This window comes from Sander lucioperca, chromosome 12 (assembly GCF_008315115.2).
Source record: "Sander lucioperca isolate FBNREF2018 chromosome 12, SLUC_FBN_1.2, whole genome shotgun sequence".
In the NCBI taxonomy this organism is placed as follows: Eukaryota; Metazoa; Chordata; class Actinopteri; order Perciformes; family Percidae; genus Sander; species Sander lucioperca.
In genome coordinates, this window is record NC_050184.1 from 268,547 (window position 1) to 294,204 (window position 25,658).

The 25,658-nt window shown below is 39.1% G+C and overlaps 1 protein-coding gene and 1 long non-coding RNA gene across 8 annotated transcripts in view; one reads left to right on the forward strand and one right to left on the reverse strand.

The window, feature by feature from the left end:
• The window catches only part of rgs19 (regulator of G protein signaling 19), a 56,578-nt gene extending 31,394 nt beyond the window's left edge, over positions 1–25,184 (forward strand). For 4 of the 7 annotated variants that reach the window (XM_031312077.2, XM_031312090.2, XM_031312094.2 and 1 more), the window contains 4 exons: positions 3,133–3,305; positions 3,869–3,967; positions 4,621–4,855; positions 24,692–25,184. In XM_031312077.2, the coding sequence (XP_031167937.1) occupies positions 3,133–3,305; positions 3,869–3,967; positions 4,621–4,855; positions 24,692–24,880 (696 nt within the window). In that variant the 3' untranslated portion in view covers positions 24,881–25,184. The remainder of the gene's footprint in view (positions 1–3,132; positions 3,306–3,868; positions 3,968–4,620; positions 4,856–24,691) is intronic. The other 3 variants (XM_031312084.2, XM_036008117.1, XM_036008118.1) reach the window with 1 other exon arrangement.
• On the reverse strand, positions 18,639–20,533 carry LOC118496437. Its single transcript, XR_004899001.1, has 4 exons — positions 20,137–20,533; positions 19,841–20,044; positions 18,907–19,215; positions 18,639–18,722 (listed from the first exon to the last, which is right to left on the reverse strand). It is a non-coding gene; the product is annotated as an uncharacterized LOC118496437 (long non-coding RNA).
• Positions 25,185–25,658: the final 474 nt, after the last annotated feature.

Below are 25,658 nucleotides of genomic sequence, written 5' to 3' on the forward strand. Positions count from 1 at the left end.
TGTCGAGCGAGACCATGGCAGCTCCAACCATGATTTAGGTGCAACCCCAATCCAAGGAAAACTGTGAGGTGAGAAAACATAACAACTCCAGGGAATATAAGATAAGTTAGTGACAAGCATTTCTGAAACGTGAATGCACGCAGATGGAAAGAGATCAGTTTGTCAAAGGAAGTAAACAAGTGACGTTTGTGATTTACGATGTATATTTGACTCAACTTCTGCTGCTGTGTTGTATTTAATTTATGCCTTGATGTCTCTAGTTCCTTTTCTCATAGGCATGCTCTGTTCCCCCATGTGGGAGTATCACATGTGGGAGACACGTGTCATTCAGCTCTGCTCTGAGTGGTTCAGCTCGAGAGTAGATTGACTCTCAATCATGCAGATCACAATCACCTGAGTGATGAATGCGGCTGTGTCTATATATGGCTTGTTCTGCTTTGTGATGGGGATTTGACAAAGATCTCTGTTAGATCCAAACGTTGCGCAATTAAAATAAACTGGTAGCTTTTAATATGGTGTGTGGATCTTTTGTCTGATTCCTGTGTTTTATCAGTCAGCCCCTACAGGCAGCACAACATGAAAATCATGCAGGTTACTGCTTTCATTCACTAATCTACAGTGTTACCAGCATCACCGACCCTTCTGCCACATTCACCCGCTCTCTGGAATGTTGGCATCAAACACACACACACACACACACACACACACACACACACACACACACACACACACACACACACACAGACACACACACTGTGTGGACAGCTGGAGGCTAATGTTAGCTGCGCTGCAGTTTCATCATTTAGAGAAATGGATAAATAACAAATGCACCCAATCTAATGATGACATCGACATGGAATTATCTGCGCACACACACACACACACACACACACACACACACATACACTGTGCCTTTATGTGTGTGAATGCATGTCTCTTTGTGAGCTTTTTCATGATGTATGTGTGTATATTTGCTGTCTACGGGACCTAGTGATGTACACTATGTGCTCATACGTGTGTTACTGTTTGTGACCGACATGTTTCATAACTCTTTCTGGCCCATACGTCCCAAGATTACAAATTGTGTGTGTGTGTGTGTGTGTGTGTGTGTGTGTGATCACAGCTCAATCACATGATGCATCACATTGCCCGGTCTGTCTCCATAACCGCTCTCTTTCACTTCCTCTATTCTACATGGTGTCTCTCTCTCTCTTCTGCCCTACTCTGCCATCTCTCTAAATTTGTAATTCTCTTGTTTTCCTCTTTCTCTCTTCGTCTTTTACTCTATAATCTCTTTCTTGACATCTTTGAGCATCTCTTATCCTTTTGTTATATCTCTCCCTTGTCGTCTGTTTCTCCCAATCCATTAATTTATTCCCCCTGTCTCGCCGTCTCCCATCAGTTAACCCCACTCCTCTCTTTTTCCTTTCTTTCCGTCTCAATCTCCACCTCTTCACCATCCCACGCACTTTGAAAATTAAAAAAAGAGTGTGCTGACTGGAACGTGGTCAAAGACTGAATAATTTTTTTGTTGTTCATCTTGATCTAAATCAGCAGCTTTATGTTCCGTTCTGTTTTGCAAAGAAGTGCTCATAACTGCCTTCTAGTGACTGAAATGTGTGACAGATCTGTCTTTCTTCTCTTTTCTCCGCTTTATCTCTCCCTCCCATTTTGAATTATAATAAAATTATTATCATTATTAGCATGTCTGATTCACAGATACAGTATTACCTAAACCAGGGGTGTCAAACTCAATTTCCTTAAGGGCCACACTAGAAAATGAGAATCACATCAAGGGCCAGACATAGAGTGTATTGCTTTTATGTCATGGGAAAAGTCAAATATCTTTGACTGAATTATTGCATGTCTCATTTAGTCTTCTCACTTTTGGTCGGCAAAAATGTCGAAGAAAATGCCAAAAGCGTCAAAAATGTCGGAAAAAAACGTTGTGAAAAGTGACAAAAAGTCAGTGGGCCAAAACAATGTATTGTGAACCTAAATGTATATAGGGGCCGGATCAGAATTAGCAAGGGGCCGTAGTTGGCCCGTGGGCCTTGAGTTGAAGACTGTCTGGCAAGATAGACACTAATGTTACCAAATATATTCTAATAAAAACAAAATGAACCAAGTTAATTCTCTTATTTGACTTCAGATCCTTCACTGTGAACTCAGAATCATCCATCCTCTCTAAAGGCGAACATGCTATGTGTAGCATTTTAAAACACTGACACACACACACACAGACACACACACACACATATGTCCGTGCTTCCTCTGTAGGATGACTATAAACAAAAGTGATCATGTGAAGACCAGTTCTAGCCTGTTAGCAAAAGCGTACTGAACTTTCCAAGACCTGCAGTGTGTTAGGATTCAGCTCAGCTCTGCAAATGCAAAAAAATACAGCAAGAAGCTTACTAGCGTTCTTTTAGGATTCACTTGTGGGCTTTCCAAAACTGTACCAATGTCTCAAAATGAAAATCGTACATAAAAATACATATGATGCAGTGGTGGAGGAAGAAGAAGTATTCAGATCCTTTACTAAGTAAAAGTACTAATACCACACTGTAAAATACTCTGTAAAAGTAAAAGTCGAGCATTGAAAATGTTACCTAAGTAAAAGTATGTAAGTATCATTAGGAAAATGTAAAGTATTAAAAGTTAAAGTACTCAATGCAGAAAAATCCTCCCATTTTCTAAACTGGAAAGGATCCAAACAGTTGTGTGTTTAATGGTCTAATCATTTCAACTGGACTTGTAGGCTGTTATATTGTTGGCTAGTTTTATTTATAATAAAACATCGTGTTTTATAAACTACATATTTTTTGCGTGCAGAGATCTTAATGTGTAAAGTAACTAGTAACTAAAGCTGTCAGATGAATGTAGTGGAGTAAAAAGTACAATATTTCTCTCTGAAATGTAGCGGAGGAGAAGTAGAAAGTGGCATGAAAAGAAAAGACTCAAGTAAAGTGCAAGTTTTTAAATTAAAAAATACATTATTTAATTATTTCAACCAGTGGTTCCCTCACAAAAAAAACAGTATCAATTTGGGGGAAGTATAAATACTTCTTCCACCAGTAAAGGACAAAGAAGTCACAGAATATGTGTGTCTCTCTGTCTGTGTCTGTGCAGTACACGGGTCCCATCTCGGCCGAGCGAGGGGGCGAGCTGGCCATGGGGGGAGGTCGCAGCGAGACCTCGGCACTGAGCGGGACAGGAGGGGGGCGGGGCATGACCACTACCCATAATTCCCAACGGCCCAACGCCTGCTGCTTCTGCTGGTGCTGCTGTTGCAGCTGCTCATGGTAGGAGACAAAAACACATGCACGCACGCACGCACGCATGCACGCACGCACACACACACACACACACACACACACACACACACACACACACACACACACACAGGAATACATGGGACAAACCTGCTCACGATCACACACACTGAGTCTCCAGACATTAGTCAGACAGTAACTGTGCAGTGATTAGGTCTCTATAGTTCAGTATAGTTCCCACAGGGGAACTTATTATTTATAGCGCTCTCTCTGTCACACACACACACGCACACACACACACACACACACACACACACACACACAGCTGCTGCTTTACCCTGCTGTTAACATAACTGTGGTTAGTGGTGTTATTAAATGGGGTAGTAATATCATTGTAGGTGATTGTACATGTGTTTATAGTTCTGACAGCAATTACTCTTCTGTCATTCTGCCAGCTGTGTGTGTGTGTGTGTGTGTGTGTGTGTGTGTGTGTGTGTGTGTGTGTGTGTGTGTGTGTGTGTGTGTGTGTGTGTGTGTGTGTGCGTGCGTGCGTGCGCGTGTCCTGCCTGAGAGCAATTTTATTATCATGTCAGTCTCACCGTCAGGAATGAAGAGGAGCGACGGCGGCGGAGGAGGAGGAGGAGAATATCACAGGACACCAAGATGGAAACCATACCAAACTGTGAAGTTTGGTGGGTCTGCAGTGCTAACACACACACACATACACACACACACACACACACACACACACACACACACACACACTCACAGCCATGCTAGAAAATCATCAGGCAGTATTGTTAATTATGCTATAAAAGACAATATTTTGGATGCAGAGTGCTACTAATATATTATATATATATATATATATATATATATATATATATATATATTAGGGCTGGGACGATATGCTTTTCTTCCGATTTGATTACTTCACGATACATGGGTTCCGATTGGATTTGTATTGCGATTTTTATTTATTGCGATTCTGGATGTACGATACGATAGGATTGAGTGTTGCAATTTTCTTTTCCTTCTTTAACCAAAACTAAAGTTAAATACACTTTTAGAGACAATATATCTTGAGACATTTCTAAGAACTGATTGTTTTCAAGAAAATAATGCACATCACATGTCAGTCAGTCAGTCTGACATTTATTTAATTTGTAAAGAAGTACATATAATGGATTTTCTGCATTTTCTGCTTGCATGCAGCTTGCACACGCTACCACCAAACTACCATTTAGTTTTTATGTAATGCCATTATTGTCAACATGCACCTCGGCATGTTAACAATAATAAACAAATGGAGAAATTAACCATCTTTCCACTCATCCTTCCTCAGCACCAAACCCTCGGCGGAAGAGATCCGGCTGTGGTCTCAGTCTTTCGACAAGCTGATGAGGAACCCGGCGGGGCGGAATATTTTCCGGGAGTTCCTGCGGACGGAGTACAGCGAGGAGAACATGCTGTTCTGGCTGGCCTGCGAAGACCTCAAGCAGGAAATCAACAAGAGCGCCGTGGAGGAGAAGGCGCGCTCCATCTACGAGGACTACATCTCTATTTTGTCGCCCAAGGAGGTAGGAGAGCTGTCGGGTTGCTACGGTTACACCCCTTGTTTTAGCGCTCATGCTGGTTTTTGAGAGTTTTAACCGCTCTGACAGAATCCTTCAACCTGAACTATGGCTGGGCAATAATTCAATCATGATCATTTATCGTCTTCCAATGGAATCATATCGTGATTAAATCATATATTGAGATATCGTGACATACATTTATGTTGTCTAAATTGATAGTAACAAGCACATACTAACTCAATTTTCTCAGAAAATCTGTTGTGAAACATTTTTAGGGAATATCATTTGATGAATTGCAGATTTGTTTTAACATCACACTATTTTTGTGCATGCATGTAAACATAGTCAGTATATAGCTGGAAAAAATGTATTTATTTTTTCTCTATAATTTCACTTGAACCTGTTTATCACATTATTGATGATTATTTATTAGGACTGTCAAACGATTAATTTTTTCTTAATCGTGATTAATCACTGAATTTCTATAGTTAATCGCGATTAATCGCATGTTTTATCACATGATTAAAATTCTATTATTTTGCATTTCAGAACAGTTTTTAAGTACATATTAACAATGGAAAGCAATTCTTACCAGTGTATCTTGATTGGGAATCAAATGAATGCAAAGAAAGTTGCTTTATGAACTTGACTTTAAGATTTGTATTTGTTTATTATTTATTTACTGTAAACAAAAGAAAAATGTGTGAATCTGTCATTATTGCACAATTCATAACATGCCAACCGTAGTACGTCTTTAAGACCCGAGTCTTCTACAATGCTGACAGGTCTGCAGTTAATTGCCACCCGTTTTGCAAGAGCTGTAGTAATTTTTGGGGATTTGGTTTCATCTAGGGCTGCACGATATGAGGAAAAGCTGCGATGTGCGATAACATTGTTTAATATTGCGATGACGATATGACTTGCGATAAATATTCAAATGTGAAGCTATACTGTTCTCATGTCTTAGTGCTTTAATAGGTTCTTTGCGAACCTAAATATTGAATAGCCTATTCCCACTGAATAAAGAAATCAAGTAGATAATTTTTGACATGCTTTTATTGAACAAATTACACATAAATGAGGCATTATAACTATAAGAAATTAACGTTCGACGAAAATCTTTTAAACTGACCTTTGTTGATCTGAAATGGAGACAGATTCAGCAACTGCATGGCCTATTTCTCGCTTAAAATGTTTTCAGAAACACGTTTCGGTGAACTATTTTAGTACAATATGAGATCGTATTCTGAACGAGACGACATGACATTTGACATGACATTTACACAATGTGCATATGGCTTTCGACTTGTCTACTGAGCCGTCCGGGAGTTTTGGAAAATAAAAAGCGCCATTCAGAGTTATTGCTGCTGCTTTCTCCATCATGCCTGCAGCCTGCAGCAGCAGGATGTGTTAAGAGGAAGAATGGCAGCTTGATGATAAGTAACGGTGTGGCAAAGGGTCAAAATAGTAGCCTAACTAGATTCTAGTGATTTTAGAACAGCTAAGGAGCGTTGTTAGGCACGACGCGAAGCCGAGTGAAGTGTAAAATAAATTAATAAATGGCGGCATGCGATTAATGCAAATAAACATTTTATTATTAATAATAATAATAATAATTAACTGCGTTATGCTCGCGTATCGCGATTAACGCATTAATGCTGACAGCCCTATTATTTATCTAAAATCTCATTGTAAAAAATATTTTGTGAAAGCACCGATAGTCAACCCTACAATATCTTCGCAATATCGACATCTATGTATTTGGTCAAGACTATCGCAATATCTGATTTTTTTCCATATCACCCAGGCCTAACCTGAATGTTCTTTTTTTTTTTACTTTTAGATTTGATTTGATTTCATGACGTAGCACACAAATGCAATGCTCTCTGGAAGCTGAGGGCTAATTCTAAAATGTCCCTAACATCTCTTGAATGCACCGACTAGGCTTTGCCTACCTCAGCCACATCACAGTCTAGCAGGGGTCTTCAACGTTTTTTATGCCAAGGACCCCTTAACTAAAAGAGAGATGGAGCAGAGCAGGGACCCCTTACTACATATATTGTGTAAAATTGAGTTGCATATTAAACTGGGCCTACAATAACGTGTAGGCATAAAGCCTTTATACATACCTTTTTTGCTTAGAATACTTAATAATAATTGTTGGCATGATTTTATAAATCATGTTTTGATGTCAAACATACACGTACAGTGAATCCTTAGGATGAACTGTATCTGTGGATGGCTACCTTAGTGTCTACCTTACCTATAAGCCAGTAAGTCTGTCTTCAATTAAACAAAAAAAAAATCACAAATAGGCTGATTTATATTTGCTATTAATTTGTTGAAAAAATTAGTAACTCTGAGGACCCCCTAGGGTCCCTGACCCCCTGTTGAAGATCTCTGGAGATTAGGGCTGGGCGATATGGACCAATATCTTGATTTTGGTTAAAACAGACTGTGATAAAAATAAAAAACACAGGGTTTTAAAAAATACAGCTGCAACACGTTAATGGAAAACTATATTATATAAAAAAACAGGCCTATCTCTGAGAATGCTCCTTTAGCTGTTTTAACAAGAATAACAGACTGATTAAAGAGCCCCTATTATCCTCTTTTTCAGCATCATATTTGTACTCTTGGGGTCCACTAGAATAGGTTTACATTATTTGATGTTCCAAAAACATATTATGTTTCTCATAATGCCCTTTGCTGCAGCTCCTCTGCCTGAAACACTCTGTCCGAGCTCTTGGCCCCGCCTTCCTGAAAACCCCAGTCTGCTCTGATTGGTCTGCTGGCCCACTCTGTTGTGATTGGTCAACCAAATTCAAACAAGCCACTGGGCGGGCTGTGTTTGCTTAGGAAGCACCTATGGGCAACACATATGAAAAACTGGGCTGGCTTTCTCAATCAGTGACATCACTAACTGAGGAATTTCAAACAGGAATGTGGGCGAGGCGTATCTGGTAGAGAAGAAGTGCTGTCTGGGGGAGAGAGGTCCATTTGGAGGGAAATGTGATTTTTTTGTACTTTTTACATTTTTTACATACAGATACATACAAAAGCTATATAACACACTAACCAAACATGCATAATAGGGGCTCTTAAATTTGATTATGGCTTGCAAAGTGTTTGTGTGTAGGTTAGCCTAGGTTACTAGTTTGCATCGCTAGCTAAAGGCTACCGCTAGCTATTACTGGATTTTAAATTAGGCTACCAAGATTATCTTTTTTTTATGCACCACCTGTGTGCCATTCTAATTACCTTGATCTTGGCATTTACATTTCAAAGCCATCTCCTGCATCATTTTCCCTCGAGAGTATTTGCCTTAGTGCGGCAGCATAGCTGTTATGTTATGAACCATGAAGAGATTAAACATTTTAAAGGTGATAATTCAGGATTTATACAGCAACATAGTTAACTGACAACTATCATTTTCAGCATCTTACTGATTGTATTGTATTGCGAATAAAACCAATTTTGGCTGTTTATAGCATTATCTCTTAATGTGATAAAACACTGAATAATAATTTTGACTACATATTGGTATGTAATTTACGGTAGTGTAAGGTGTTGGAAAAAGCTTTAAAATGGTCATTGAAAGTGCTTGAAAAGTGCTTGAATTTGACCTTGGAAAAGGTGTACGAACCCTGAAGCAAATAACAGCCACTGAATACTTAATATTGAAATATTTTATTTTGAAAAACATGTATCTGAATTGATTTGTTCTGAATTCACCTCTTTGAAATTTAAATATGAAAAGTCTTGATTTCCATTTTAAAAACCTGAATTTCGATCAATATTTTTCAATGGCCACAAATTCAGATACAAAAAAAATCAACTTACAGAATTTCAGATAAAATAGATTCAGGTTGATCAAATTTGATTGCTCTAATTCAGATCTCAAATTTCAAGTTACAATTTTTCAAAGAAAACATCAGTCTAATTCGATTGCTCAAATTCAGATCGAAAAATTCAAGTTAAATATTCACACAGTAACATCCAAGGGGGTAAGCTTCACTTCAGAGCTCAAATCTCCTATGGCGCCATTTTGATGCTACAAAGCGATCACCCAACGTTAGCATTCCATTGACTGCCATTCATTTTGACGTCACTTTGACAGCGAATAACTTTACATCTGAAGCGTTTAAAGACTTTATTTGTCCATTGTTTATTTCTAAAGAAACACGACAATGTATAAAAGGTTCCATTACCTTGTACCTCACGTTATGGCTCCGTAGTATATGTTTTTGTAAAAATAGGCTAACGATTGTGTCATAACCACGCGACTTACTGTCGCATAGTAGAGGAATTACCGTATAGTACAGGAGAAGCTCGCAGGCAGTTTGGACTTACATTAGCTGTTTAAGTTTAATTACTAATGTTAACTAGCATTTTAGTTAGCAATAATTAGCCTGTGTCCATGTTATCTCCTTACATATACCTACGCTCTTCGTCTCTGCAATATTCGGAATGATTGAGATTTCTCTTGGCACAGCTACCAGAAGACTTCCAACTTTCAGACAGGTTGCTCACGTCACATTTACGTTGTTTCTCTCAGTTGGAGGCTACGCAGTAACGCTCAGCGCTCACCGGAAAAGTGCTTCTAAAGGCCTTCACTGGTCTCCGTCCAGAGCAACGGGATCTGTTGGTCCATTCTTATATACAGTCTATGGTAACATCCCGGCTACCCAGGATAGGAAAAGCAATTGAGCCTGCATGCAATCAAACCGATGTCTGGCCTATCAGAGCACTGCCTGTCCGTCATGTGATCCAAGAACTCAGCCCGACGTCTGGCCTATCAGAATATGACCTGTCTGTCATGTGACCCAAGAACTCGGCACGGATATTGAACCTGTAAAGAGGACTGCCAGGGAAAACAAAGGTGCTCTGGTAAGTTTGCTGTTCATGTACAATCAAACTCAGGGCTTGACAGAAGTATGTTGTAGCTAACTATGTTTGGAACACATAGCTATGGTTTGTGTGACTCGTGTCTCTATGTAGGTAAGTCAGCAAGACAACACGTTATATAGCTAGCTAACTTTAGAGCTCAACGGTGGCGCCCACTTTTTAACGGCTGAAATCTACATTAACGTTTATAAAAACAAGTTTTAAGTCTGGAACCAAGCCAACCAGCTCCAAGATTAATCGTGACAAAAAACATTTGATTTGGCGCAAAATAAAATTTTTAAAACGGCAAAAAAAAAGACTTCAATGGTAGAAGCTCACAGACAGACTGGGAGCCATCAATGTAGATGGATACGGTTAAAAGGATCAACACATATAATGTAACGTTACAGCGGGATATTTGTGTGATTTAAACAGCTGTCTATGCAGATTACCTATACTGACCATACCTGTAGGCTGGTCAATGATCCCACCTAAAACGCTTTTCAGAGTAGGATAAAGTTACATCACGCCAGACTTGGAGTGAATAACTTTAGGGAATCAGTTGGATAAGTCATAGTAATTAATTTGCTTAAAGTTGGGGATTCATCCATTGTGTGTGAATTTTCAGTGATTTACTACTACTACTTCTACTACTACTACTACTACTACTACTACTAGGTTGCTACTACACTCTTATCATAGTTCTAAGATAATAGCCATTGCTTTAAACATGTTGCTGAATATCGAGCCCTGAAACTGCATTTAAATTATTGGGAGAATGTTAGGGTTTGAAATGTAATTACTGTATGCTCATTAATGCAGCTGATTTTGTTGTTTCTAAGGAACTGCTGCTTGACCACATTTTGGAACGACTTCGCTCTCGTTTATAGCATATTCTTGGACAATTGCCTCTGGATTTGGACTACTTAAGAGTTCATTTGCACACAAGAATTTGTGTTTTTAAATGCCATATCCAGTCATGTAGCTGTTTCACAGCCTATTTTAGATGCCTTGACAGCTACATAGCCTTGTAAATGTGGAAAAAGAAAAAAGTAAGTAACATATTAAAACTGTGCAATTTGAGCAAGGACCAGTTGGACGACCGAGAATGGTCCTCTCTTTGGAGTACATTTTCAGCCTTTTGGACCTTAATCTGTCCATCCCATGCATAGTTGCGCTTTTGGGGGTGTTGATACGAACAGTCCATTGACGCATGGCTGAGTCTGATCTCTGTCAGGGCACCGTACAGCACTCTGACAGATGAAGAATTGGACCAGTGTGTGAGAGACATAAAATCCAGGCAGCCTCATTCTGGATATCGAATGGTGAAAGGACTTCTTCAAGCTCAAGGACTGCGGGTGCAGTATGAACGAATCAGAGCTTCCATGGACCGTGTTGACACCATCGGAGTCATATCCCGAATGACCAACTTAGGTTGCATTGTTCGAAGAACATTGAAATGCACATTGAAATCATAAACTAATCCGGTAAGTTTTTAGAGTCCTTTTATTGACAAAGGACAGATGAATTAAAAATAGTAAGATAATGGTATGATGATGAAGATATAATTATAATTTTGTATAGGCCTACTCATATATACAATCTTTATTTAATAGTGCTTCTTTCATGCTACTGCGTGCACATTCTTCATCAAACACGATAACTGTGTTGTTCACATCCACTTTTAACATACTAAATTACTTTTCGATTGCTTATAAAAATGACAGATAGAAATTGCTGTATTTCATATTGCAATTGGTAAATGGTTTTTTTACTTGTTCAGAAGTATAAGTTAACAATTCAGATGCTTTTTCAAAAGCTTACCTGTGAAAAAGCAAACAACTAAAATTTTCTCTAAGTTATGTAGCAGTTATTTTTGCTTGACTATAGATATTTTTTTGTTAAAGCAGAGATTTTCAAAGTCTATATAGATATAGTGGGGTACCCTTTATAACTAAGTTAAAAGCATGTTCATTTTTTGTTGAGATATATATTAAAAAAAAAAAAAAAAAACTCTTGTAAATGTTGCTCTGTTTTTAGGGTACGGGCTGATCAGGGCATGGAAAATGTAGACATTGCATGCCTCATGTTTACAGTCCGTGGCACTGGAAGGGCAGCTTCTTATACCACCTCACTGCTGCCATGCAAGAACAGTATTATTTGCTACACATACAGTATATCAGCTCATAGGTGCCGATTTATGTTTTCCTCTGTGGGTGCTCACAGGTGCATGCCCTTTAAAAAAAACATAGTCAAAAAATGTTTGCATTTCAGAACCTTAGGAAATGGACAGCGGCCGACACGAACACACACGCCTATTAACTCGATGATAAAGCCGTAAAGTAGGCTATCTTTCACCTCAGGACAACGCCACTTCTCACAAATACAGATAGGATTGGAGATGAACATGTAACCGTGATCAGCTTCGTGGTAAATTAAGAATCAATTCCACCTGTCTAGTAGCCAAGGCACACTATGACAGATGCTTCACTTAGCACCAACTGCAATGTTTAATTTTAAATGAATGTAGCCTTCTGGCAGTCTGGCACTTGGTGCTCAGTATTTTCATATCAGTGCCTATGTATCAGTTCGCAGCAGGACTACTATTTGAGGAGTGTGAGGTGAAAGTCCTATCTCCAGTGGAAGCTGCTGTCAGTTAAATGGTAATGAATAGCAACCTCCTTAGCATGCAATTTCAACAGCCTTTTCCTTGCTGCAAAAAAAATAAGTTAGAGTTTTTGCTGGGCAATGGGTCTGGAATTACACCTGTATGTCACATCTGTTTTGATAGTATGCAGTGACATTATATTCCATTAAACATGACTAAACAAATAAATAAAGTAGGTAAAGAAAAACACACCTATGCATTGAACAATCTGATGAATTTGACTGCATTGAAAGAAATTCCAACTGTATGCATCTGTTGTGGGTGGAAAATATTTTCTCAATAAAGGAATCTGCTGTGATTTTGCATGATCAGTTGTTTAATATACATATTTTATACATAAATGTGCCTTGAAATCCAGCTATTACAGTTCCCTGTACATTAAGTTTAAAGGTTTCTATTGAACTTCACAATTTTCCAGAATCGAGAGGCTTTGGAGAGACCTGTGGGCAGCTGTCACAAACATTTACTATGATGTTCTCAATACCTTGAAGAAGAGGGCTTCCTCAACATCGCCAATGCTACACACCTCCTCTGTTGCCATTATGTGTTCCTGCCACGACTGCAAGATGCCCTGGACACTTTCCGCAGTGGCTGGGACAATCATCCGATAAGAACAGAAGGCCATATGACCCCTAATCAGCTGTAGGAGCTGGGTCAAATCCATCACCCAATTCAAGGCCCAGATAACATGGAGGTATGTCCCAAATGTACAACTTGAATGCTTTCAATACTATAAATCCCTACATTTGTGCTTGCAAACATAAAATGTGTGTACACAAGTTATGAAGACATTGCACGTATGTTAATACTCCCTTGCCAAAGGCTGGCCTTAAGTTAATAAATATTTAGCAAAGTGGTTTACAAAAGTGCAGGTCAGAGTAAGTGCCATAAAGCCATTTGGATAATTAATACTGCAAACAAGTAAGGTTTTCTATTTTGCTTTGATAGGGTATGGATATTCCTCACATTGAGTGGGAAAACAGTGGACTTACTGCTGATGGCTACTCCAGTGTCATCGTCCCAGACACAGAAAGCCCACTGACTGATGGACAAATGGCAGCTTCAAGAGAGGTTGTTGACCCAAGAGCTGCATCCCAGTCCTTTGGCTGTGATATCTATGTTGCTGCTGTTCAATTTTGTGAGCCTGTTCTATCTGAAAACTGAAAGAGAGCCAACACACATGCCTCCCCTTGTTTCTGTTCTGTTTGAAACTCTTTTTTTCTATAGTGTGTCAGATCAGGGCAAGCTAACGCCCAACATTTACAAGACAGAAATACATTTTAGGCATTTCATGTAATTTTATTGGATAAAAGAATCTTCTTATGTAAGTATTGCTCAACCATGAATTTTTCAGGAAGACTTAACTGTCAAAAAGATATGAGAGTAGAAACAAGAGCAAAATGATTCCTTTTTTTTTATCCTGAGGACGACACCTATCAAGTTAACTATAAACTATTAAAAACAAATATTCAAAGTATATTGAATGTCTGGAGTTGTGTACACAAGTTGGAGAGTGTATATTCATAGGTAAAGGCCGTGACGGTTAAGGACAGAAATTACAACAGTAAAAAACAGAATTATAGCCGGTTCTCAGTGCCAAAGGGCAATGAGCTTCAACGGCTATTGGATAATCTCTCACCAAGCTACATGAGTCGAAACACCACTGACTAGTAAGAACTTTTAGGGTAGACAAAATAAGAAACACTTCATTGAAAAGGACATTAACTTTGAAGTAGCTACATCGCCATTGCTAGCAGTGCTACAGAGGTGGGTCATATTAGGTTGCATGCCAATTAATAGTATTGTTCAACCCCCTATACTGTGTATGCCCATCAAAAAGCATAACAATGAACTGTGCATATTAACATGCTAAATTACGAATACAATCTTTTAAACATTTAACATTAACACATGGCATTATTGAGCACTGCTTTGTACCTACATAAGACCAAATCCTGTTTGGCAAGTGCCAATACAAGCCAGGATGTCATTTTTAAAGGATGCATATTCCTTGTAATGTCCTGGGATTCGCAGGGTCTCAAAACAGGTGGAGGCTGTTGGGAAGTTGCCCTTGACCACCTCAATGGATAGGTTATTCCATGGCAGAATCTCCCACCCAGTCCAGAATTTTAACAGGTCGATGGATCAAATGATGGGTTGCTACAAATAATAAAAAATATTTTAGAACATTTGAATAATGTTTAGTATTCAATAAATGCATCATAGTAGTTATCTGTGATGTAACAAATACAGCAGTTTCTTTTACAGAAATACCGTAACACTGTATACCCCGGTAAAATGTCAAAAAGGTATGAAAAAATACTATTAATAAAACTGTAAGTGAAGAGTGTGCGGTTATCTACTCTTCCTGTCCTACGTACAGGTGTGCAAAGATAGTCTTTTTTTAATAATAAATTGAACAATTTCTATAACTAACTGTTTAAAAAGTAACTTGCCACTTATAAATATAAACTTTGGGTGACTAACTGATTTTAATAACATGTTGGCAAGATTTCTAACTCTGTAAACATACCATTTTCAATGAAGTGGCGAAGATAACCTGATACGCGGCATTTTGTGTCAAGTGAACAATCGTCGTCGTCGTTGTCGTCATCATCATCATCATGAGGCCAGGTGATGCGCTGCAGGATTATCTACATTGACAACAATAAAACAACATGACTTTAATAATTTTACCACTTTATCATGGCTTCTATCTATATAATATATACACACACAAATAAGATCTAATTGTAAAAAGTTACCGCAGGGTTACAATCCACTGCTCTCTCCTGTGGAAAAAGCTGGGCCACTGTGTCAGGTCGTTTGGTCAGCAATGTCCACATTGGTGTCTCTTTAAGACCACGTCTGAGTTGCTTAATTTGTCTTGTGACACGTCAATTACCTGTTAATGACAATAACGGACAGAAGGTCAAACACGTCTTTTTTTTTTTTTTTTTTATCCCAAAGCAAGTTCTGAGGATGACTTCTGCCAATATGTGACAAGTTCTTTAAATTTCACGCACAGCATGGATCAACATCTTCTCAAAAAGCCATCTTTTCGGTATTTCCAGTAAGGCCAGGGAGATCCCAAGCGTAGGCCAAGTCCTGGACACTTTTTTTGTCCTCGTCTGTGAGTTCGGATTCCCCTTCGAGCTTTAAGACAGAGAGGGAAGTGAAAGGCAAGGCAAGTTTATCTATATAGCACTATTTAAATTGCTTTACATAAAACATTAAAAAGCAGTTTAAAATGTAAAACCATTCAATAAGGAGAATATAAAAAAAGCTAAAATAGCGCAGTCTCCACCCCCTCAGCCGTTTTTCCATAAAATATTAGAGCCCACTGTAAAAAAAAAACAAATTGGCTAAGGGGGTGGAGACTTTCTTGCTTGATTTTATATAACAGGGAAGAAATAATGAGGTTAGATAAAAAACATACAAGCCTGATTGTTTCCCAGATGTCTAGGTCTGGACAGTCCTCTAGTGTTACTGTTGCAGTTTCCGGGCTTCCTCCAAACAGGACATGCACAACAGCAGGGCTGAGCCCTGACAGGCATGGTCCTCCATGAACAAAGGAGTGCCCCACCATTCTCCCTGCCATGACGAACATCTCACTTTCCACGAGAAAGTGAGAGGCTGAGGGCACTAAATGGCCTGGCTGTCCATCAAAGAGACGTGTAACAGCAGTGTTTGCTGTATAAGAAATTAAAAAATTTAGACAAAAGAAAATTCCAAATACTACATACTTTGCAAAGTAGGCATTATAGTACATATTCTATAAACTTTAGAAGTACCAGGGTCCAGCAAACAAACATATAAAAGCATAACAGAATTACAGTATGTGTAAAAGAAAAAACTTAAAACACAAGACTTTAATAACATAATATTTGCTATTGACAAGTCAGCTTACACGTAGCTACAGTCTACTAGCGCTGCACGATTATGGGCAAAATGATAATCACAATTATTTTGATCAATATTGAGATCACGATTAATTATCATGATTATTTGTTGATTTTAACCAAAACAAATTTGATTGTCACATAGGCTAATTATAACTGCTTTCACATCCATATTGTGCTACATTCCTGACAATAGGCTCGTTCGAGATGAACTGCGCCTCGCCTGTAAAGTGGACGTGAGCAGGCGGGAGCAGCCGGGGGCAGTGACAAAAATCCGCTGTCAAGTCGGACAGTTTCCAGCCGATTCCAGCAGCCTTCAGGCTGAACAGGAAGTCACAGAAACACTGTGGTCCGATTCTGATTTAATAAAATATTATCAGAGGCATATATCAGTTTGTACACAGTCTCCAGTTGTTTTAATTATGACAGAGTAGCTCTCAAAATGCTCTACATGCGATCTGTTGCTGATTTTAATTAACAACACACTGTAGATGATCCGTAATCTGAACAGATTTAGTCTCTGACTTCTAAACATAACTATCAGCCACACAACATGTGTTCTGTACAGAATAAGCCTTTAAATCAGACAAATAGCAGTTAAAATCCCTCCAATTCAAAATCAATAAAAAGTTTATATAAAATGTCATCATGTTGAGTCGATTCTGAACCAATCAGCTGTTAGATCAGCTGAGAGGCCGGCGTTTCCCAGCATGCCCTGGGTCCAACTGGGTCTTGCAGTCGGTGAAAAACAACTGCGCTGCCTGCGTCTCAGAACTGCGGCCACCTTGGTCTCGTGAGGTTATCGTTGCCCACGTGTGACGTCAGAGCAAGTCGGGATCAATTCGGACACAAATCTGACTGGCATGCAACGGGCAGCGATCGCCAGTTATCGATTCTGCGCACACCTGGCTCATCTTGAACGAGCCTAATGTATCCATATTGTGCTACATTCCTCCTTTGTTGAAGGATACTTAAATGTCTGCTCTGATGCTCCAAGACAGACGTTAGAGGCAACAGAAACATAGCTGCATGTCACGCTAGTAAACACTAATAACACGTTACACAGCAGGTAACGTTAGCCTACCATTAGCTACAGTAGTAACTGGATTAAACACGGCTAAAGTGCTGACAGCTAAACAGTGTAGTGTGACTGTATTTCACTGTAGAGGATTCCAACAGCGGGACGTACAACAGTCTGCCGCTAAAGCTATGCGCTAAAAGACTCAAACTAGCACTGGTCTCTGCTGTTGTCTAAAAAACAACACAGACGGGACTAAATGTTGCGTTTACTGGTAAACTGGTAAACCTCGTGACGACTTGACCGACTGCTATCTGTTGTGGAATGTCCTCTGTGACTGTCAACATCTAGAAACTAAGCTGCGCGATGCAGGGAACAACTCTGATTGGCTCATGGAGGCACATGATCAGACAGTGGTTTACGGAGCTTTGGAAAAAAAAAAAAAATTGATACGGAGCGTTCTATGAACGGAATGACGCATTTTAAATATCGCTCGATCACGTTAATTTGATCATGGGAAGCCAAAATCAAATTCTCACACCCTCTCCAATGGCTGCATCACCTGTAACACAATGGAGGGTTTGATATAGTAAAAGGGAACTTTAAGTAGGCCTTAACTACTTTGACATGAAATTTAAGTTACCTTCAAGTTTGCAATTCAAGGACCGTGCCCATTCCACATTCGGCTTCTTATAGAAGTAGATGAGCGCAGCAGGGTTCTTTCTAATATCCATGCTGAGAAGTAAGGGATTCTTACTTTCATGACTGCTAAGACTAGAATCCCAAAACAGAGACATGGCCTTGGTAGGGTCTTGTACCGTGAGCCACTCTAGTAAGAGATAAAATGAAAATGTTACCAATAAACTGATATGCAACTTATGGAAAGAGTATTTCTGCAATTACATATTCTAAAAATCAGACATTAAAATTTGTTGTAATAAATAGAAACTGCTATTTACTAAAAGCAGTACAATACCGTAATAATGTTTCACATGATCAGATGAGGTGTAGGTTATGCCATGTGACATGCCACTTTTGACTGCATTGCATCACCACAGTTTACCCTCCCTAACATTCTTGTCCTGCTGCTAACCCTGAATAGGACCTACCATCTGTAACTGTTTCACTACTGGACGGTCCAGGCATTGCTGCTTGCTCTTCAACAGTACTCCTATCCAACACCTTATTTCCTGCACTGACCACATTCACAACACAATGTTAAACACTATAATCATATTTGTAAAACTGCTTTAATGGTTTACATCTGCTGGTGAGTGAAACAAGTACATACAAAAACCCTAACCCATGTACCTTCTCCACACAAAGCAGTATGTACTTCAATGAAGCTAGCGGGAAACATTTTCATGCAGATAGGACAGGGCTCCTGAACTGGTGCTGAGAAAATGGAGTTAGCAAAGATAATCAAAAATTAGACTTCAGCATGAACCACTTCAATTTAGTCATTGCTTTGTATTTTTCAACAAAACCATTTGCCCTTATCAAAAATTTTGATTTTAGGCCATCCATATTGAATCTATTGAAAATGCTTAATTCATTTATTTTTTACATTGTCTCTCACCCTGCTCACTGTTATCCTCCACGTTAGCCAGGTTCTCTTCATCATTGTCAACATCGGTGATGTTGCAAGACTTCAAGTGTTCCATCAGGAGCTGTAGTGGAATGGCTGCTCCACACTTTTGGCACATTGCCTTAGGCATGCCACTGAATACTTCATTACTTAGTTGCAAAGGAGTAGTGTTGAGTTCGTCTTGAATTGGAGCTATGTAAAGAGGAGATTTACTCCCCTGGTTTGCAGCTTTTACTATATTGCCTGTGTAGCCAGTATGATCAGGTGCCACCAGGGAGAGCTTTCGGGAACCCCATCCTCCTATAGAAAACAACATGGAAAAAAATCAAAAGATGCTTTACATATGATATAAACTCTTTTGTGATGTTTTTTTTTTTTTTGTGATTTTGTGATGATGTAAACAAATTGTGCATACCTGTTGCTTTGTAAAGCAGCCAGCCTCCAATTGAAGACAACTTTGAGTGTCTCACATAACTGTAAGCAAAGAAGATACACAACACATTATTAATTTGCATGTATCCTTAGAAAGGATGCTGAACTGTTAAAATGAAGGATGATTGTACTAGAACATCAGTCTTGCTTAGATGCATTTTAGCTTATTAAAAAGCAGAATTAAAACCTGTGTCAAAGGATTATAATGCAGACTATGTTAAAGGTATAATTTACCCAAAGGTTTAAATCCAGTCATTATGGAAGTTATTATCTGCTCATCTTAATGCCATTATAAACTCAGATGACTGCTTCTTCATACAACTTATAGTAGTTTGCGTAACTGCTAAGAAGCTTTCATCCAAACAATTGCAGTAAATGGTTGCCAGTCCTGGTTGCCACATCTCAAAAAGGAATGGGGTAGGACTAATTAACAGAATTCTTCATAGTCATAGTACAACTAGCATAAATATATACATCTATGGAATCTGCTTACCTCATCATGTATTGCGCTCTCATCTAAATACACAGTCCTGTGTGCAAGTGGACTAGTTGGTCTTGTTCTTTTGGGGTTTTTTCATATTGTTTTGGCAAAAGGTGGAAAGCAACTTCTAGTGGTTTAGGCATTTTAGCAGGAACAAGATTCACTGCCGGAAAACGCCTCTTCCCTTTTCCCTTAGTGAACATACCTGGAAAAGACCTGTAGGAAATAACACAGTCTGTTAAAACTTGATTACTATCAAACTATGAGTTTTTATGAGATTAATTAATGCACAGAATATAATGCTGAACCTTGTCATTTCTATTTGAAGAGAAGGTCTTGGTGGCTGATTGCCTGACCTCTCATTTTGGCCTATTTGCCTCTGTTCCCTGCAGTATTGTAACCAAAAATAATCATTGATCACATATTAGAAAAATATCCATGTGAACAGATTTAAAAATGTATTTTAAACACCTAACCTTATATCCTGACTGCTGCAAGGAATATCACTACTGGCTGCACCTCCTCCCCTTTCAGATTAATAAGGACATTAAGTGCCTGGCTGATCGTAAAAGCTCAGCATGACTACCCTGTCAACACAAATATCATACAGAAAATACAAAATAACATCACAGAGAGAAAAAAAGGTAAAAAAAAAAAAAAAAACACCATACGTCTAATGTTAAAGCTAAAGTGTAATCTGCATAGACAGCTGTTTAAATCACACAAATATCCCGCAGTTACGTTACATTATATGTGTTGATCCTTTTAACCGTATCCATCTACATTGATGGCTCCCAGTCTGTCTGTGAGCTTCTACCATTATAGTCTTTTTTTTGTTGTTGCCGTTTTCAAAATTTTATTTTGCGCCAAATCAAATGTTTTATTGTCACGATTAATCTCTGAGCTGGTTGGCTTGGTTCCAGGCTTAAAACTTGGTTTCATAAACGTTAATGTAGATTTCAGCCATTAAAAAGTGGGCGCCACCGTTGAGCTCTAAAGTTAGGTAGCTATATAACGTGTTGTCTTGCTGACTTACCTACATAGAGACACAAGTCACACAAACCATGGCTTTGTGTTCCAAAACATGCTTAGCCAAAACATACTTCTGTCGAGCCCTGAGTTTGATTGTACATAAACAGCAAACTTACCAGAGCACCTTTGTTTTCCCTGGCAGTCATCTTTACAGGTTCAGTATCCGTGCCGAGTTCTTGGGTCACATGACAGACAGGCAGTGCTCTGATAGACCAGAAGTTGGTTCGATTGCATGCAGGCTCAATTGCTTTTCCTATCCTGGGTAGCCCGGATGTTACTGTGTGAATATTTAACTTGAATTTTTCGATCTGAATTTGAGCAATCGAATTACACTGATGTTTTCTTTGAAAAATTTTAACTTGAAATTTGAGATCTGAATTTGAGCAATCAAATTGATCAACCTGAATTTATTTTATCTGAAATTCTGTAAGTCGATTTTTTTTGTATATGAATTTGTGACCATTGAAAAATATTTATCGAAATTCAGGTTTTTAAAATGGAAATAAAGAATTTTCATATTTAAATTTCAAAGAGGTGAATTCAGAACAAATCAATTCAGATATATGGTTTCCGAAGTAAAATAAATGTAAAATAAGTTTTTTGAGTTTCAAAACATCTATTTATTTACACATTCGACAAACACAGACAACTATACAACAATGCCACTAAATCAAAACTCTTTCTTTGATCATGAGTCCGACTGTAATTCTCTATTCACAGAATGACGGCTGACTCATGTGAATGGGTCCAGTGTGAGTTGAATGCGCGTCGGCGCTGCATTTCTTTTAGGAAATCTGGTCATGGGTCACATCTCTCGCCCGCGTCGAGGCCATCTCACTCGCCCTTGCTCACAGCACTAAAGTTAACGTCACATACAGTAACCACTGTTCTTCGGTGTTTGTCAGATGGCAGACTTGTGTCATTGTTTAAATTCCAAGAGATTCTTGCTAGTTAATCACTTCAGGAAGTTGAACCATCAGGCCAAAGTTGCTCAAGGTCTGTTCTTTCATCCCAGAAATAAGGTGATTTTGATTTAGGGAAGTACAATGTTTTGAAAAACATTTTCTTACGTAAGATCTGGCTGATGCTTGGTGAGTTTTTTTTCCAGCATGGCTGTTGCTCAATCTGTGTATGTCCAACATTTTGAATTACAAAATCTCAACAGCCATTTCCATCAAATGTACTGTATTATCCCTGGCGGGGGGAGGGTGTATATCTTCAGACAGTTTTTCAAGTTTTTCCTCATCCCCAGATGATACTAATCCTGTTTAAAAGTGCTTTAAAAAGTCTTAAAAAAAAGTCTACAATACAAAATCAAAATGTCTTTGACTTAGTGAAACCTGCACAAACCCTGTATTCCTGTTGAACTTTTGAAATTTCCCTTGGGGTGGCAGTAGCTGTCTGTAGGGAGTTGGGTTGGGAACTAGAGGGTCTCTGGTTCAAGTCCCCATACGGACCAAAGTACGGAGAGTGGACTGGTAGCTGGAGAGATGCCAGTTCACCTCCTGGGCACTGCCAAGGTGCTTTTGAGCAAGGCATCGACCTCTATCTCTCTTCTGCCCACTTTACACACACACACACACAAACCCACACACACCCACACGCACTGAGCTCTCTTAAAGGAGCTGCAGCACCATTTTACAACATATGCCTTATGACCCAAACCCGAACATCATTTCTAAATATCTGTCCTAACCCGGCCTGGCTCGGGTCGGGTATCCATCCTCTAACACACACACATGCAAAAAAAGTGCAATGGAAACAGATTTAGCGAATAAATGAAATACATGAAACATGTCTGCTGTGTTTCCCACAGAGTTAGACGGGGGGGGGCAAGAGAACAGAAATGTCATATTTCCATCAAGCTTTCTACATAGTTTTTTCCGTTTGACTGGCGTTCTTGTTGCGCTACCTTCTTCTGCAGTGGTAAAATGGTTTTCTGACTGGAGAATCAGCGCCACCCACTGCCTATCTCAATAAACCAACTCCCAGCAACCACATAATGGTTGTAGTTGGAAACAAGCATCCATTCGCATATTCTTTTGCCGAATTATCTAGAAATTCTGTTAAAATCTGCTATACATTTGGAGAAAATCTGCTTTACTACTATTTTTAACTGACTGACGTGTGTGTGTGTGTGTGTGTGTGTGAGAGAAACAGTGGTTGCTTTATTTAGTAGGAGCGCTGGAGGCTTTGCTTTGCCAGTGTGTACATGTGTGTGTGTTGGCATGACACTGGTGTGATTGTGTGTACAGTTGTCCACATGTGTGTTAATGTGTGTTTACAGGAAGCTATAAATTGCTGCTCTCATCACCTTAAGGCAGTAGAGGATTTTTATAGACACACACACACACACACACCCACCCACCCACACACACACACACTCTAAAATAGAGAGATATCCAGACATGAGTTTGGCAGAGAAGATGCATGCCTGTCTGTCTGTCTGCATGTCTGACCTTTGGTAGGATGCGTGTGTGCGTGTGTGCGTGTGTGTGTGTGTGTGTGTGTGTGTGCGTGTGTGAGTGTGTGTGTCTTAGATAAATAAGAGCAGAAGGAGAACATGAGAGAAAGCTTGTCGTTCTATAAATATCTTCTGGTGCCTGTGGGGCCACTGTAAGAGTGTGTGTGTGTGTGTGTGTGTGTGTGTGTGTGTGTGTGTGTGTGTTTCAGTGCTGGAAACTGAATGTATTCATGCCTCTATGGAAGTTAATTAATAACAAAACTACAGAGTACAAAACAACTTCAAACTTTAAAGGGTAACTTCGTTTTTTTTTTTTTCAACCTAGACCATATTTTCCCATGTTTTGTGTCTAAGTGACTGATGGGAACAACAATCTTTGAAATTGGTCCAGTATTAAGCAAGATTGCTGCCGTCGGCAGTCAGCCAAACAAGTTGCAATGTAAGTTAATAGGGCAACTGCGCACCTTGACCCACTGACAGGCTCAGATTATTATTTTAAGTGTCTGACAACAATATGTAAAGGATCCCTACAGCGATAGACCTTTTTGTTAAAGAGTAAGATCATTTTTGTTTAACGTGAAACAGCCCCATAATCACCATCACAAAACCCGCCAGACTCCATGTAAATAAATAGTAATTTTATCATCGTAAAACACACTTCATTCAAAGTTGACAGAAACAAAATTTACATGGAGTCTGGTGGGTTTGGGGATGGCGATTTCAGAGCTATATAGCAATATTTGTTAAAAGCAAAATATGTGTCTAACCATTCTGAATGAAGTATTGTGGTGCTGCAGAGACGTCCCAGCCTACAAATCCTATCCTACAGACTAAATCCTCGCAAATCACAATATAATCAGTTTAATTTTAATATTTTTCAATGAAAATGAGAATAATGATACAAAATGATCATTCCCTCCAATATCGTGAATCATATCGCAATATCAGTCAAAATAAAAATCCGGCCTCTTTGCAGATTTTGATCCAGCCTGCATATCAGTTTAGGTTCCCAATAAATGTTGGCCCACCTAGTTTTTGCTATTTGCTATTTCCAATGTTTTTGTCATTTTCTGAAGTTTTTGTCGCCTTTTCTCACGTTTTTGTCACTTTTTTTCTACGAAGGCTGAACTTTTTTTAAGACTTTATGTCGACTAAACTGTAAGTGAGAAGATGCAACAATACAGTCAAAGATATTTGACTTTTTTTTATTAAATAAAAGCATTTCAATAAACTGTACATGATTCTCATTTCCCTGTGTGGCCCTTAGGGAAATCGAGTTTGACACCCCTGGATTAGTCTATGGGCAGCCATCTCTTAAATGTGTTTGTTATCTCCCTTATCTAAACCAAACTAAATGTCACCTCCAGGTGAGTCTGGACGCCCGGGTTCGAGAGGTGATCAACAGGAAGATCCAGGACCCGACGCCTCACGTGTTTGAAGATGCCCAGCTACAGATCTACACGCTGATGCACCGGGACTCATACCCACGGTTCCTCTCCTCCAGCATCTACAAGTCGCTCATTCACGGCGGCTCACGTACCTCCTCCGAATCCTAGTCCCACACCATCTCCTGATCCTGCACTTCCAGGGTCCATGCCAGACCACTTTCATCGCTTCTTTACCACGCTCCTCCCAGTACAACACTCTCCACAAAATGATCAGACGATTCCTCGCCTCCTCACTTCACTCATCCAAATCCCACATCTCTCAGATCACTGCCACGACTTCCTTCTCATTTCTTGTTTTCCCTTTAACTTTTAGTACTGTTGCCAAGACTTCCTCTCTTGACTCCTTTTTTCTTTACTCCTACTATTGTCTCTTTGTTCTCATTAAATCTTCTTTTTGGTGCTTTTTCCTTTCTTTAGTTCACTCTTATAATTTCTCCATTCCATTCTTCCAATTAGTAAAGTTCATCCACATTCAGGCCGCATGGCCGAAAACGTTCTGTCTATTGCCAGTCACGGAAGGCTTGTATCATGTGGATGCGCCTACAGTTTTGTTGTCATTACTTAGAATTCCTCATGGGGGAAACTACGCACTATAGCTTTAATTAATTCAATTGTCATTAACTATTTCCAGCCATTTTTATTTGGCCAAAATATCAAACAGCAAAATGAACTCATAACTTAAACATGAAAAAAAGCATTTAGATCAGTTTGCCAAACTAATCTCAAATGGGAACTTTGCTGATTTTCAACCTGCTGTACCGGTACGTGCAGATAAACGGCGCTCGGCCTCCCTCCATGCTGCCAGCGGCCAAAGTTCCCCGCTAAATTCAAAACTTGCATACATGATTTTTTGGGGGTTTTGTTTTATTTATCTCGAACAATCAAC